The sequence below is a fragment of the Dipteris shenzhenensis genome, chromosome 13 (genome assembly GCF_047967505.1).
Source record: "Dipteris shenzhenensis isolate YYH24624 ecotype China chromosome 13, Dip_SZ_1.0, whole genome shotgun sequence".
Taxonomy (NCBI): domain Eukaryota; kingdom Viridiplantae; phylum Streptophyta; class Polypodiopsida; order Gleicheniales; family Dipteridaceae; genus Dipteris; species Dipteris shenzhenensis.
The window spans coordinates 31,909,383-31,926,219 of NC_141608.1; the positions used below are offsets into that span (position 1 = coordinate 31,909,383).

General features: G+C 37.8%; 1 protein-coding gene across 1 annotated transcript; it reads right to left on the minus strand.

Annotated features, from left to right (window-relative positions):
* Positions 1–10,796: 10,796 nt before the first annotated feature.
* Positions 10,797–11,825, minus strand: LOC147895296 (microbial Terpene synthase-like protein 13). The gene has a single exon (XM_087383447.1). It carries the CDS (start codon positions 11,823–11,825, stop codon positions 10,797–10,799), a length of 1,029 nt encoding a protein of 342 aa, XP_087239573.1.
* Between the last annotated feature and the right edge of the window lie 5,012 nt (positions 11,826–16,837).

Here is a 16,837-nt window from a genome sequence, read left to right on the forward strand (position 1 = left end):
GAAGGGAAAGGGGAGAGAGAGAGAGAGAGAGAGAGAGAGAGAGAGAGAGAGAGAGAGAGAGAGAGAGAAAGAGAGAGATTAACGTCCACCATGGGAGACCTATGGGACAAAGTGCACAGAAAAGCAAACTCATACAAGCTTCAGTGGGCTGAAGCAAAGCATACACTAGGACCCTTGTGAGTACGAGTCTATGCTAACAAAATCACAATCATAGACAAAAAAAGTCAACTACAAGTGCATCTCCTTTTGTAAGAGCTACCCTACCCTCCCTTCCATCTCCTCTCCCTCTCCCCTTCCGCCCCCCCTCCCTCCCTCCCTTCTTCCCTCCCTCCTCTCTCTCTCTTTCTCTCTCTCTCTCTCTCTCTCTCTCTCTCTTCCCCCCCTCCCCCTCCCCTCGCTCTTCCCCTTCCCTTCTTTCCTTCTCTGTGGCAATGCAAGGTGTTGCACACAAACAAAATATTTTTCTTTTGATGCTGTAGCAGCGAAAGAGCTATCCTACCATCCCTTCCCTCTCCTCTCCCTCTCCTCTCCCTCTCCACTTCCCTCTCCCCCTCCCCTCCCCTCCCCTCCCCTTTCCTCTCTGCCCCCCCTCTCTCTATCTCTCTCTCTGTCTCTGTCTCTGTCTCTCTCCTCCCCTTGCTCTTCCCTTACCTTCTTTCCTTCCAGGAGGCTTCCCCCTGCATTACATGTCTCCCCCCCTTCCCCTCCCTTTTTCTTCTTTCCCTCTATTTCGCCCTCCTTCAAGATGCATCATTTGAAGATGTGTGCTTCACTCAGTGTAAACACATCTTTAAAAACCTTTGTAACTATTGGATGTGCACATTTTTTGAGCAAAAACCTACGACCAGAAAAGTCCGAGCGATAATGTTTGACACCAACCATGCTAGTATATTTCTCAAAGAAATATACAATTCTTTCTTAATTTCTCATTTATGGAACCATATACTTACTTATTTATCATTTTAACCCTCATTTTAGAGAACATCATCTATATATGAACAAATAGTGAACACTTTAGAAACTCCTATAAATCCCTTCCTACCATACTGTCTTTTGAGGACTATGGTAATTCAATCGATTTAAAAGGGTTTCCCTTAGCCTTAGCAATCCCATATTTGAAGTATTGAGAAGCTCTCATGTAACAATGTATACCATATTCCTTGGATGAGTAGGAAAAGAATTTTGAAAATCTCATAATTGAAGCCATTATTATCGATCATAAATTAATCTCTAATACATTATCAAATATGGGAAGGCAAGGGAGGTATTTTCAAAATATTCCCAATTCTCAAAACCTAAGTACTTTTAAGGAAATATGGTCCCTATTGAACTCCTTCCTACCATAATATGAATTAGGAAAAAGTTGCAATTCTCATATACATCTTGAAATTTCAAATTTATCTCTTCTATACCTATAAGAATTATACTTTTAAGGCAACCATTGCATAGGTCATGAAATTTTGAATATTTTTCCTTTTTATAGCTCCTCAATCTGAGCTAAGGAGCAAAAGTTATGACCCATTTTGTAGGCTCTCCAAGGGTACTCTGCCGGCAGAATATTGTTGGGGCAAGCTCTTCAAACCATGTTCCTCTAGCAGAATACACTTAGAGGGTCTATTAAAAAGACGTTATATATTTTTCTTAGCTCATCCTGAGGAGCTGTAAAGAGGATATTTGCTCGAAATTTCATGATCCAACCAATGGTGAAAGGAAAAAAAAGGATATTTTGAAAGTCATAAAATAAGTCACCATTTGGACATTATATATGTATATTATATAAAGGCATATTTATATCTATCTCTGATCATCAATAGCTTACATATTCCTTCAAATAATTTGGAATTTTGTGCTCCCCAAAAATGACTTGAGCCTATATATTTTGACCCCTCCCACCTTTTGTCCGCTCATCGCTCAGAAAAGGGAAACCCCCATAATTATTGCAAAGTTCTTTGAGATTATACCGTTGTTGCGTTCTAAAACTTAGAAAGGTGTTTATTGGCACCATTATTAAGTCCTGGATATTTTAGAAGACTCTCATAGTAAACCATTCTAGAAGACTCGCATTGAGAAGCTCTTATGTAACAATGCATACCATCTTCCTTGGATAAGTAGGAAAAGGATTTTGAAAATCTCATAATTGAAGCCATTATTATCGATCATAAATTAATCTCTAATACATTATCAAATATGGGAAGGTAAGGGAGGTATTTTCAAAATATTCCCAATTCTCAAAGCCTAAGTACTTTTAAGGAAATGTGGTGCCTACTAAACTCCTTCCTACCATAATATGAATTAGGAAAAAGTTGCAATTCTCATATACATCTTGAAATTTCCAATTTATCTCTTCTAAATCTATAAGAATTATAATTTTAAGCCTACCATTGCATAGATCATGAAATATTGAATATTTTTCCTTTTTATAGCTCCTCAATCTAAGCTAAGGAGCAAAAGTTATACCATTTTGTAGGCTCTCCAAGGGTACTTTGCCGGCGGAATACTGTTGGGGCAAGCTCTTCAAACCATATTCCTCTAGCAGAATACACTTAGAGTGTCTATTAAAAAGACCTTATAAATTTTTCTTATCTCATCCTAAGGAGCTGTAAAGAGGATATTTGCTCAAAATTTCATCATCCAACCAATGGTGAAAGGAAAAAAAAGCATATTTGAAAGTCATAAAATAAGTCACCATTTGGACATTATATATGTATATTATATAAAGGTATATTTATATCTATCTCTGATCATCAATATCTTACATAGTCCTTGAAATAGTTTGGAATTTTGTGCTCCCCAAAAATGACTTGAGCCTATATATTTTGATCCCTCCCACCTTTTGTCCGCTCATTGCTCAGGGGTTTTCACTCAAAAAATGGAAACCCCCATAATTATTGCAAAGTTCTTTGAGATTATACCGTTGTTGCTTTCTAAAACTTTGAAAGGTGTTTATCAGCAGCATTATTAAATCTTGTATATTCTAGAAGACTCTCATAGTAAACCATTTTAGAAGACTCTCATTGAGAAGCTATCATGTAACAATGCATACCATATTCCTTGGATGAGTAGGAAAAGGATTTTGAAAATCTCATAATTGAAGCCAATATTATCGATCATAAATTGATCTCTAATACATTATCGAATATGGGAAGGCATGAGAGGTATTTTCAAAATATTCCCAATTCTCAAAACCTAAGTACTTTTAAGGAAATGTGGTCCTTACTGAACTCCTTCCTACCATAATATGAATTAAGAAAAAGTTACAATTCTCATATACATCTTGAAATTTCCAATTAATCTCTTCTATACCTATACGAATTATAATTTTAAGCCTACCATTGCATAGATCAAGAAATTTTGAATATTTTTCCTTTTTATAGCTCCTCAATCTGAGCTAAGAAGCAAAAGTTATGACCCATTTTGTAGGCTCTCCAAGGGTACTCTGCTACTGGAATACTGTTGGGCCAAGCTCTTCAAATCATATTCCTCTAGCAGATTACACTTAGAGGGTCTATTAAAAAGACGTTATATATTTTTCTTAGCTCATCCTGAGGAGTTGTAAAAAGGATATTTGCTCAAAATTTCATGATCCAACCAATGGTGAAAGGAAAAAAAAGCATATTTGAAAGTCATAAAATAAGTCACCATTTGGACATTATATATGTATATTATATAAAGGTATATTTATATCTATCTCTGATCATCAATATCATACATATTCCTTGAAAGAATTTGGAATTTTGTGCTCCCCAAAAATGACTTGAGCCTATAAATTTTGACCCCTCCCACCTTTTGTCCACTCATCGCTTGGGGGTTTTCGCTCAGAAAATGGAAACCCCCATAATTATTGCAAAGTGCTTTGAGATTATACCGTTGTCGCTTTCTGAAACTTTGAAAGGTGTTTATCGGCACCATTATTAAGTATTGGAGAATTTAGAAGACTCTCATAGTAAACCATTTTAGAAGACTCTCATTGAGAAGCTCTCATGTAACAATGCATACCATATTCCTTGGATGAGTAGGAAAAGGATTTTGAAAATCTCATAATTGAAGCCATTATTATTGATCATTAATTAATCTCTAATACATTATCAAATATGGGAAGGAAAGGGAGGTATTTTCAAAATATTCCCAATGCTTAAAACCTAAGTACTTTTAAGGAAATGTGGTCCCTACCGAACTCCTTCCTACCATAATATGAATTAGGAAAAAGTTGCAATTCTCATATACATCTTGAAATTGCCAATTTATCTCTTCTATACCTATAAGAATTATAATTTTAAGCCTACCATTGCATAGATCATGAAATTTTGAATATTTTTCCTTTTTATAGCTCCTCAATCTGAGCTAAGGAGCAAAAGTTATGACCCATTTTGTAAGCTCTCCCAGGGTACTCTGCAGGCGGAATACTCTTGGGGCAAGCTCTTCAAACCATATTCCTCTAGCAGAATACACTTAGAGGGTCTAATAAGAAGACGTTATATTTTTTTCTTAGCTCATCCTAAGGAGCTGTAAAGAGGATATTTGCTCAAAAATTCATCATCCAACCAATGGTGAAAGGAAAAAAAAGGATATTTGAAAGTCATAAAATAAGTCAACTTTTGGACATTATATATGTATATTATATAAAGGTATATTTATATCTACCATCTCTGATCATTAATATCTTCCAGATTCCTTGAAATAATTTAGAATTTTGTGCTTCCCAAAAATGACTTGAGCCTATATATTTTGACCCCTCCCACCTTTTTTCTGCTCATTGCTTGGGGATTTTCACTCAGAAAATGGAAACCCCCATAATTATTGCAAAGTTCTTTGAGATTATACCGTTGTTGCTTTCTGAAACTTTGAAAGGTGTTTATCGGCACTATTATTAAGTCTTGGAGATTTTAGAAGACTCTCATAGTAAACCATTTTAGAAGACTCTCATTGAGAAGATCTCATGTAATAATGCATACCATATTCCTTGGATGAGTAGGAAAAGGATTTTGAAAATCTCGTAATTAAAGCCATTATTATCGATCATAAATTAATCTCTAATACATTATAAAATATGGGAAGGCAAGGGAGGTATTTTCAAAATATTCCCAATTCTCAAAACCTAAGTACTTTTAAGGAAATGTGGTCCCTACCGAACTCCTTCCTACCATAATATGAATTAGGAAAAAGGAGGGAAAAAGTTGCAATTCTCATATACATCTTGAAATTTCCAATTTATCTCTTCTATACCTATAAGAATTATAGTTTTAAGCCTACCATTGCATAGATCATGAAAATTTGAATATTTTTTCTTTTTATAGCTCCTCAATCTGAGCTAAGGAGCAAAAGTTATGACCCATTTTGTAGGCTCTCCGAGGGTACTCTGCCAGCGGAATATTGTTTGGGCAAGCTCTTCAAACCATATTCCTCTAGCAGAATAGACTTAGAGGGTCTATTAAAAAGATGTTATATATTTTTCTTAGCTCATCCCGAGGAGCTGTAAAGAGGATATTTGCTCAAAATTTCATGATACAACCAATGGTGAAAGGGAAAAAAAGGATATTTGAAAGTCATAAAATAAGTCACCATTTGGACATTATATATGTATATTATATAAAGGTATATTTATATCTATCTCTGATCATCAATATCTTACATATTCTTTAAAATAATTTTGAATTTTGTGCTCCCCAAAAATGACTTGAGCCTATATATTTTGACCCCTCCCACCTTTTGTCCGCTCAGCGCCGCTCGAGGGTTTTCGCTCAGAAAATGGAAACCCCCATAATTATTGCAAAGTTCTTTGAGATTATACTGTTGTTGCTTTTTGAAACTTTGAAATGTGTTTATCGGCACCATTATATTTAAGTCTTGGAGATTTTATAAGACTCTCATAGTAAATTGATCTCATGCATGGACCTTAACTATATATATATACATACATACATACATACATACATACATACATATATATATATATATATATATATATATATAATATTTTCATGGATTTTTGCACATTTAAATTATTAATAAGTTAAGAAAAAGCTAGTTCTTAAAAGAGGATTGAATAAATAAATATTTATACTAGGGTTTTTGCAATATAGAGTAAGGTGCAAATTATGTTTCCTAGTTTTTGCATTATTAGTTCAAAATAATAGTGTGAGTAAATATAATGTTTATTGAGAAAGGATAGTGTCAAAAAGTAATCTTTTGATTTGGGAGGAGTAATCAAAACTTACCTTAGAGGGCCCACCTCCTCTTGAATGCCATTTGGGGCTGATGTGGGGAAGGTGCACATAGGAGGTGTGTTAAGCATGGGTTAAGGGGGGGGAGGATGGTTTGGGTGGTCCCTATTATAAGGGCCAACAAGGGCTCTTTCTAGGCCTTCCCATCCTCCACCTTAACATACCATCATCCCTTTCTCCTTGCGTTGCTCTCCCTTGCCCCTCTCCCGTAACTCTTCGTCTCCCTCTCCTTGCATTGCTCTCCCTTCCCCCTCTCCCTCTCCCTCTCCCTCATGTTGGACTGCCTTCCCCCTCTCCCTCGCCCTCTCCTTTCTTTGCCCTTCTCTCCCTCTCTCTTCCCATTCTCCTCCCTTCTCTCCCTCTCTCTTTCCTGCCCTCTATCTCTCTCTTCCCCTTCTCCTCTCCTCTCTCCCTTCCTTTATTCCCAACCCTTTCCTACTCCTCTCCCATGCCTCCCCACCCTCATTGCGTTGTCGCGGCAATGCAAGAGGCCGTAGTGGCCAAAATAAAAAAAATGACAAAAATTACCACAGTAGTGTGACCCCTTCCCCCATCCTCCTTCCTCCTTTTTTTTGTTAAAATTCTTGCTGTTGCGGTAGTCTAAGAGACCTCTCCTCCCCTCTCCCTCCTTCCCTTTCCTCTCCCCCTTTCCCTTCCCTCTCCTCTCTCCTCTCTCTTCCCCTTTCCCCCCCCCTCTCTCTCTCTCTCTCTCTCTCTCTCTCTCTCTCTCTCTCTCTCTTCCTTTTGCGAGAGCTACCCTACCCTCCCTTCCATCTCCTCTCCCTCTCCCCTTCCCCCCCCCCCCCTCCCTCCCTCCCTCCTCTCTCTCTCTCTCTCTCTCTCTCTCTCTCTCTCTCTCTCTCTCTCTTCCTTTTGTGCGAGCTACCCTACCCTCCCTTCCATCTCCTCTCCCTCTCCCCTTCCACCCCCCCTCCCTCCCTCCCTCCCTCCCTCCTCTCTCTCTCTGTCTCTTTCTCTCTCTCTCTCTCTCTCTCTCTCTTCCCCCCCTCCCCCTCCCCTCGCTCTTCCCCTTCCCTTCTTTCCTTCCCTATGGCAATGCAAGGCATTGCACACAAAAAAAAGATTTTTTTTTTGATGCTGTAGCAGTGAAAGAGCTATCCTACCCTCCCTTCCCTCTCCTCTCCCTCTCCACTTCCCTCTCCCCCTCCCCTCCCCTCTCCTCCCCTTTCCTCTCTACCCCCCCTCTCTCTATCTCTCTCTCTCTCTCTGTCTCTGTCTCTCCTCCCCTTGCTCTTCCCTTACCTTCTTTCCTTCCGCGAGGCTTCCCCCTCCATTACATGTCTCCCCCGCTTCCCCTCCATTTTTCTTCTTTTATTCTATTTCGCCCTCCTTCAAGATGCATCATTTGAAGATGTGTGCTTCACTCAATGTAAACACTTCTTTAAAAACGTTCATAACTATTTGATGTGCACATTTTTGGAGCAAAAACCTACGACCAGAAAAGTCTGAGCGATAATGTTTGACACCAACCATGCTAGTATATTTCTCAAAGGAATATACAATTCTTTCTTAATTTCTCATTTATCGAACCATATACTTACTTAATTATCATTATAACCCTCATTTTAGAGAACATCATCTATATATGAACAAATAGTGAACACTTTAGAAACTCCTACAAATCCCTTCCTACCATACTGTCTTTTGAGGATTATGGTAATTCAATCGATTTAAAAGGGTTTCCCTTAGCTTTAGCAAACCCATATTTGAAGTATTGAGAGGCTCTCATGTAACAATGTATACCATATTCCTTGGATGAGTAGGAAAAGCATTTTGAAAATCTCATAATTGAAGCCATTATTATCGATCATAAATTAATCTCTAATACATTATCAAATATGGGAAGGCAAGGGAGGTATTTTCAAAATATTCCCAATTCTCAAAACCTAAGTACTTTTAAGGAAATATGGTCCCTAATGAACTCCTTCCTACCATAATAGGAATTAGGAAAAAGTTGCAATTCTATACCAATTTATCTCTTCTATACCTATAATTTAAAAAATGTGGTCCCTAATGAACTCCTTCCTACCAATTTATCTCTTCTATACCTATAAGAATTATAATTTTAAGCCTACCATTGCATAGATCATGGAATTTTGAATATTTTTCCTTTTTATAGATCCTCAATCTGAGCTAAGGAGCAAAAGTTATGACCCATTTTGTAGGCTCTCCAAGGGTACTCTGCCGGTGGAATACTGTTGGGGCAAGCTCTTCAAACTATATTCCTCTAGCAGAATACACTTAGAGGGTCTATTAAAAAGATGTAATATATTTTTCTTAGCTCATCCTAAGGAGCTGTAAAGAGGATATTTGCTCAAAATTTCATGATCCAGCCAATGGTGAAAGGAAAAAAAAGGATATTTGAAAGTCATAAAATAAGTCACCATTTGGACATTATATATGTATATTATATAAAGGTATATTTATATCTATCTCTGATCATCAATATCTTACATATTCCTTGAAATAATTTGGAATTTTGTGCTCCCCAAAAATGACTTGAGCCTATATATTTTGACCCCTCCCACCTTTTGTTCGCTCATGGCTCGGGGGTTTTTGCTCAGAAAATGGAAACCCCCATAATTATTACAAAGTTCTTTGAGATTATACTGTTGTTGCTTTTTGAAACTTTGAAAGATGTTTATTGGCACCATTATTAAGTATTGGAGAATTTAGAAGACTCTCATAGTAAACCATTTTAGAAGACTCTCATTGAGAAGCTCTCATGTAACCTAAAGCTCTGATTGACACTTCTGCTGTGGACACCCTCCACCGGATCAGAGGCCACCACTGATGTTGTAGGAGTCACCGCAGTCATTGTTGCTGCACTCTGCTGATGCTGCTCCATCCACCACTGCATAAGGAAGGTGTGTGTGTGTGTGTGTGTGTGTGTGTGTGTGTAGGTATATGTAAAAGCAATAAAGGTAGTTCAATTCAACATGCTAGAAATTTGAGACATTTTAAGTATATGTAAAAGCATTAGAACCATTGAACTATAAAAGAATACCAAAAATAATTCAAGAATGTTTCATTCACTCATATATTGTTAATGTTCTCTCTTTTTGTGAAATAAACTGCATACTTTTTCATTATATTTTCCTTGGATCCCAAAATGAGAAGCTTGAGTGTCTAATCTTACTGCATCTTCTGTACTCTATGTAATTATTTTTCCCCCAACCCAAAAAATAATTAAAATTTTAGCTGTTTATTTGAAATGGAACTATAAATTTGTGCACGTTTTTGAAATATTCCAAATTTCCCTTACTTCCAGAGAATCCTTATGGACAAACATTTGCAATTACCTAAATAATACGACATATTGTGGGTAGCTACTCATACATGCTTGTTGCTTTTGCGCAAAGCATGCCTTTGCTTTTCTCTTTCATGCTCAACATTTCAATATGTACATTGTAATAAAACTATTGTTATTAGGAGTGCACTTAAGGCAATTGGAACATTTAGAGTTTTGCTAAGGTTAGTTTCTTTTGTATTATAATGCATGCCTTTTCTTTTCTCTATCAACTTCCAATATTTCGCTATGTTACAGCCTCTTTGAGTCTCTTTGGAAAAGAAGAGTGTCCCCAGTAGTGCCAAGAATTTGTGGATGATTTAAATAGCTAGTTTAAATCAATTCAAATGTTCTTTGACACTTTAAAGATTCAACAAAAAGCTTGGTTTAGTCATGATTTAAATTGAGGAGCAGTTTTGAAATGGCAATCATGTGTGGTATTTATGTTTACCGCATGGTATTGGGATTTATGTACGCTAATAAGTAGATTCTTGTGCAGTCAAATATACCATATAAAACTATGCTATAGCAATGAATAGTCCATTACCATTTCTGACTAATTGAGCTAGCTCCACTCTCCATAAAGGATAGAAAAATAATTGTGTACATCTTTACATAATTATAATTTATAAGGTCATTCTCTTCGTTTAAAGAGTATCCTGTGTCGAGGGTTGGCTTGCTTATTCTTGACGTGTATCAACCCATACATAGATACAAGTATTAATGTTTTGACTTTTTCATAATTTATCAGCATAATCATGTGTATCTTCTTTCCTTAAAGATGAGAAGCTTTAATTCTTTTTCTAAAGATGATTAGAAACTTTGTTTTTTGTCTTTTATAATTTATAGATGATAGTATGATGAGTTTTAGGTGATAGGAGTGCCTATAGGCATAGTTGAAATGCAACCACAAAATCGCAATTATTATGTGATAAAATCATAGATAACTATATCGTATAGATGAACTTCAAGATGTAAATATAACATTCACATTTGCATTGCATATATTAACATAAAACCTAAAATATACATGTGATAATGTTACAAGGCCCGATGCAATGGATGAGAAGCATAAAAATAGGTATTAAATTTGCTAAGTAGATTAAAAAAATACATAAATTAGCCATAAATACATTAAAAAATACATAAATTTATTAAATTGGTCACATAAATTAGGTGAGAACGTTATCTAAACTTTAAAGGTACATCAGCTGGATGGATAGAGGTTGTCCACACCATTATGACACACGACCAAGACCTTTCATTCATTTAAGTTCTTTCGGATAGAGTACGACCTCAAGAGGCTCACCGATAGCATTCGGGTTTGCATCCACACCGTGGTATCGAGCTGTTACGTACGACCAATACAGATTTCCAGCCATCCAGCTGCCCAAGCTTTCGAGGTAGCTTCCCACTCCAGGTTTTTCCATCAGCTTGGACCTTTTGACTTCATCAAGATACCTAACAAAATCATTGTCTCTCTGTCGGATCATTCTGCATACCGTCTCAACACTGACTTGGAAGTCGTGGGACTCATTGAAGCACATGACGGAAGCAATATTATCGTGATCGCCTCTCAAATATTCTGATTTAAGCGAGAAGAGATCGTTCGCCCACGAGACATGATCTGCTACGGCGTCATGGAGCCCAGAAAGGAGGGGACTCGTCAGAGTCTCTTCATCAAGGTCTATTCCTAGTGCGTACTCCGCAAGGATGAAGACGAGAAACATCGCAGAGAACTTCCGACGCCTGAGAATGTATGTCTGAACGTCCGAGATGCTTCGTGCTTCACGACAGGAAATTTGGCATTTCCAAGCATCCATTAAATCTCTGAAAGCATGAAGAAACCGGGATCGCTGCGTCGCAGGCATATTCAGGCAAATCTCACTCCACCAATCCTGTGCCACGGTGACCATCCTATGCGCCCCTGAAGGGGAAGGCTTTGCCTCAAGCATATCCATAAGGGATTGGAAGAGGAATGTGGCTGTAGAAAGGTTTCTTCCTAGGCCAAGCATGTCGTCAGTCATGTCGTCGAACTTGAATAACCAAGAATAGAATTTGGCAAGAGAGACGATGCGTCTTGCCTCACCAGCGGCGTTAACCAAGCAGGTCAGCAAAGGAAACTGAGACTGAAGAAGGAGTTTCTCCTCAACTTCAGAGGATGGATTGAAGGTAGCCAAGAGCCACATCTCAGTTTCGTCTTTAATCGTATGAAAATCAGGATGTAAATGAATGAGTGCAGAACATTGAAGTGGAGGAATAGTAAGGCTGTGAACAATATGCAGGTAGTCCATGATGTATGTGTCAACTTGAGAATAAGAGCAAGCTAGACACCAAGGCATATATATATTATTCTAGCTGTGGAGTTTGTGGTAAACCCAAACTAGAATGTGTGGTGAGCCAAATTAATATCCCAATGTCGGCAACATCCTCTCGGTAGATAGAATGTCAATAACGCCCTCTGGGTAGATACACTATCAATATCAATAAATGAATGGTAGTCACTTCATGCGTCAATTCGCAAGCGAGAGCAAGCTATCCACCACCACATATCTATTCTTGTGGAGGTGTTTGTGGTCAGCCAAACTGGTGAGACAAATTAATATTCCAATGTCAACAACATCCTCTCGGTAGATAATTCTATCAATAACATCCTTCAAGTAGATACAATCATGCCAACGACATCCTCTTAGTAGATACAATGCCAATAAATAAATGGTACTCGATCATGTGTCAATTTGAGAGTGAGAGCCAGCTACACGTTGCCACATATTTATTCTAGTGGAGGAGTTTGCGTTGAGCTAAAGTAGTACTCCCGTGTATGTGTGTTGAATTCCAATGTTACAACACCCTCTAGGTAGATACACTTTCAATAAATGAATGGCAGTCGATCATCTGTCAATTTAAGACTGAGAACGAGCTATACACCACCACATGTCTTTTCTAGTGGACGACTTTATGGTGAGACAGACTAGACTCTCGTCTACGTGTGATGAGCCAAATTGATATTCCAATGTCAAGAACATCCTCTCATGTGTACATGCAATGTCGATAATATTGTCTTGGTAGATATAATGTCGAGTACATCTTGTGGGTAGATATAATGTCAATAAATGAGTAGTAATCCATGATGACTGATCTATACAACACCACATATATATTCTCATGGAGGAGTTTCAGGTGAGCCAGACTCGTATGTGATTGTTCTTCCATGTGTTTATGGTGAGCCAAGTAAGTATATGATTGGCCTCTGATTGGACTCCCACGTACTGCTTGTAGTACGTACTACTAAGGAGTTTATAGTGATAATTCTTCCATGTGTTTATGGTGAGCCAAATAAGTACATGATTGTACTGCTTGTATAGTGAGTCAAGCTAGTACATGATTGGCCTCTCATGTGTTTGTGGTGAGCCAAATTAATATTCCAATGGTAGAAACATCATGTCAATATATGCAATGTCAACAACATCCTCTTGGTATGTACATTCCAATGTCATCCTCTCTAAATATATAAATGATGTAAAATAGTTGCACATGAACAGTTTTTGGTGAAGTGTGAATGTTCTACCATCACCAAAGTATCCAATTTATTGCATCACAAGGCCAGATATATCCTCCTGATTATAGAATAAGTCTCACATTGATTTGAAAGTAAAAAACAAGGATTTATGAGGGATTTAAAACGGCCATTTTAAATCAGCTAATTAAAACATTTTAAACATTTTTTGGGGCTCCTTGGAGCGATTTAAAGCGATCAAGTCACGTTTTTTTACAGGCACTGGCTGATGATGTGCAACGGGTTACCGCGCAGTGAAACGACACACTGTGCAGTAAGAAAGTGACAATACCACATAGTATTTCTTCATACCGTGCGGTACTACATCTACCACACAATAGCATGTGCTACAGTATCTTATGTATACAGTTGTGCACCCACCTCAAACTATATGCATTTTTTAGAATCTAGCTCTGCTTGGAATCTTTAAAAAAACAAAGAAGGACAAGCAGAAAGGATAAACAAAGCTTTCGAAAAAAATTGTAAGTTTTAGTATCCTTTTAAAAAGAGTCGGGTGTCGGTGTGGGGCTCACTTAGGTTAGCCTAATATCTACCCACACTAGGATGCAAAATGGATAAATGCAAAGCTCTTAGTTTATGGTTTATCATTTGAGATTTGAAAGGATTGTTTTCATAAAGAAGAGCATTTTTTTGTATTTGAAGTTATTTTCATGAAAATTTTAAAAAAGAAGGATGTCTTTACTAGGCATCAACTATATAGTTTTTTAAAATTTAGGCATCAACTCATAACTACTCGCATATGGATACAAAATATCTATGCAACATGTGCCAGTGGGGGGTCCACGTATGCCGACCACCTCAATACCAGCAAATTGATCCACAAATGCATGGAGGTTGCCAATATATTCAACCACGTTCACTCCATCTAGTTAGAGGTGATATAGATTCTTTGAAAGAAATAATCAAGAAGTAGAATTTACTTGAACAAATACACATTGAAGTCATTCCCAAGATTCATATGCAAATTTTTCCAAAGACACATTATCTATTTGAGAATTTGCCAATCTAGAGACAAGAAGAGCAGGTACCTTCATGTCCATGGTCACCTAGGTTGCCATATCTTCAGGTCAACAAGTAGAAGGTTCTTGTCAGCTTGACATGTCTCTCTCAATTAATCCCAGATTCATCTTGACGGACCAAGTATGATACTTAGTTCCCATAAAACCGACCCTTTTTGTCAAAATATTTTCTCTCAGAAGCCATGAGTCTTTGCCTCCATTGATCACCAAGATGATGGTTGTACAATCACAAACGTTGATTCTATAATCTGTTAGAATGATTCTGCTATTAAGACCACTAAGACTTATTGAACATTGAACAAGCTGATTTGGCTCCATGGAAGACCAAGATGCAATCACTAGGTAGCTCCGAGGTTGGTATGGTTTTACGTGGCTACGACATTGAAGGGTTTGGGATAAAGTGGCCTTGGAGATCTAACAATTGGATTGTCCCATTATCAAAGACACCAATAAGCCTGTACGGCCCATTCCATCTGAGTTTGAAATTATTTTTTATGGGATCTAGCTTCACATTGTCCAATAGAGCCTTGAGTGCATTCAAAAGGAGAGGTAATTTAATTCAGCTTTTTGGAAAATTTTAACATTATTACAATTAAAAAAAGGGTTTTTGGATTCAACTTTAGAAAAAATCACTTCATTCATAAGTAAAGAGGGGTGCTTTTATTGGGGCAAAAGTTTTAGTTGAGGGGGTTTTTAAATACCCCTTGAACACATTTACATACATAGGGTTTCTTAGTAGTGCACCTCCCAAGAATAGTGGCAAGCATTCCTTGCTTTAGATTCTTGATTATGATGTGCCTATCTTGCCAAGCTTTACTTTTGGCATTGAATCACGTGTTGCATCCAAGCTGCTTGGAGCCAAAGCTTGTCTAGCTCAAGAAGTCAGTGTAACCATCTCTATACAACCTCTTGTTCACTAAGATGATATTCACGTTAATCCTTAAAGTTGGGACAAAAAATTCCAATAGTACCATTGCTCCCAAACCAAAATCCATGCGAAAAGGAGTAAGGTTAGCTGTTACCTTATAGGCTATCCGATATGCCCATAACACTATGTGAAGCTTGGTGTCCCAATCACACGTGTGAGTAGTGTAAGAAATATAGGATTGGAATGCTCAAGGGAGTGGAAGCTCACTCAAGACCAAGAAGCTCTGAAGAACTCAAATGTGGGAGACAAGAGAGACCAAGAGCTATCCAACTTCTAGGTTGGATTTCATTCCATACATTCGGACAATGTGTATTCTTATACAAAGATTAGGAGTTAGGGTCCTCATACCCAATCCACAAGCCTTGCATCCCATTGGCTTGCTAGCCCCACTTACCCATGCACTTTCTTGCTTCCAATAGGAAGGGATTCCCAACATTCCCTCTCAATTCTAACATTTTAAACTTACATGTTGAGCATTGCATACAATATTACATAGCATGTAGCAAGGAAATGCCACTATACAAGATGCATATTCCTCTTTCTCTTGGAGGAGTCCATCATAGGTGTCATTTGATGATCTTACAAGTTGCTTGTGTCACGTGGCTTCTTACAATCTTTTGCAAGATGACCTATTTCACCACAATGACGATACTTTCTTTGTGATGGGTCGTTCAAAAAACAATGGGCCTCATCATGACTCTTTTTCTAACAAAAACAACATTTGAATCCCTTTTTCTTCTTGCTATGACCATGGATAGGGCCTACCCTTGAGTTGATGTAGATGCACTGCCTTGATGTTGCACTCTTCATCGAGCAAAGCACTAATAATTCTTTCTAAATTTGGATCAGGGAGATGCTTTAAGGTTGTGAAGAGGTTCTCATATGGCTCGGGCATGCTCTTCCACAACACTACAATAACATTCTTCCACCTTAGCATTAATAGTGGCCAATTGCATTGTGATACTGTGGATTTCACTAATAAAGTCACCTAGTTTTCCATTTCAAGGAAGCCTAAACCACACAATTTGACTTTGAGTGCAATACAGGAGTGCTCGCCACTTGCTCCATAGAGTTGATCCAACTCATTCCAAGATATCTTTGATGACATGGCTCCCACCATGAGATGAATGAGTTTTGGATGGAGGTTAAGTGCAATGATGGACAGTGCTTGTTCTTCAATATCATCATCATCCATAATGATTTCAATATGCTTCATGACTTGGATGTAGGGCCATAGACCTTTATACATTACGAGATATTTTACTTGGGTTTGCCAAGTATGAATCCTTTGCCATCAAACAATTTAATATGCCCAAAGGAAATTTCCTTTGTCACCAATTTTTTAAAAAAGAAACACCATCTTATAATTGCTTATGCAAGAAAAATGAAGGCAACAACATGCAATAAATAGCTCAGAAGACAACTCCTCAAAACACTTTCCAAGGCTAAGAAAAAGGTATGTCAACTTTATAGTTGGCCTAAAATAGGTACCTTAGGAGTGAATGGTAAGAGGGGGCCAAATTTTAACTTTCCACTTGTTAGCACTAGAGCTACCACCCTTAAACCTTAGAGAGAAATCTTTGGGGAAAATGCAATGGAACAAAAACCTTCATTGCACAGGATGAAGGATGATGCAGACATGATTCTGAGCTCATTTGTCTTCTCTTCTTTTCCCCTTGCTTTCTCTACATTGTAACATTGGAAATCCCTTCCTAGTGGAAGTAAGAAAGTGCATGGGTAAGTCGGGTTAGCAAGCCAATGGGATGCAAGTTGGGGATGAGG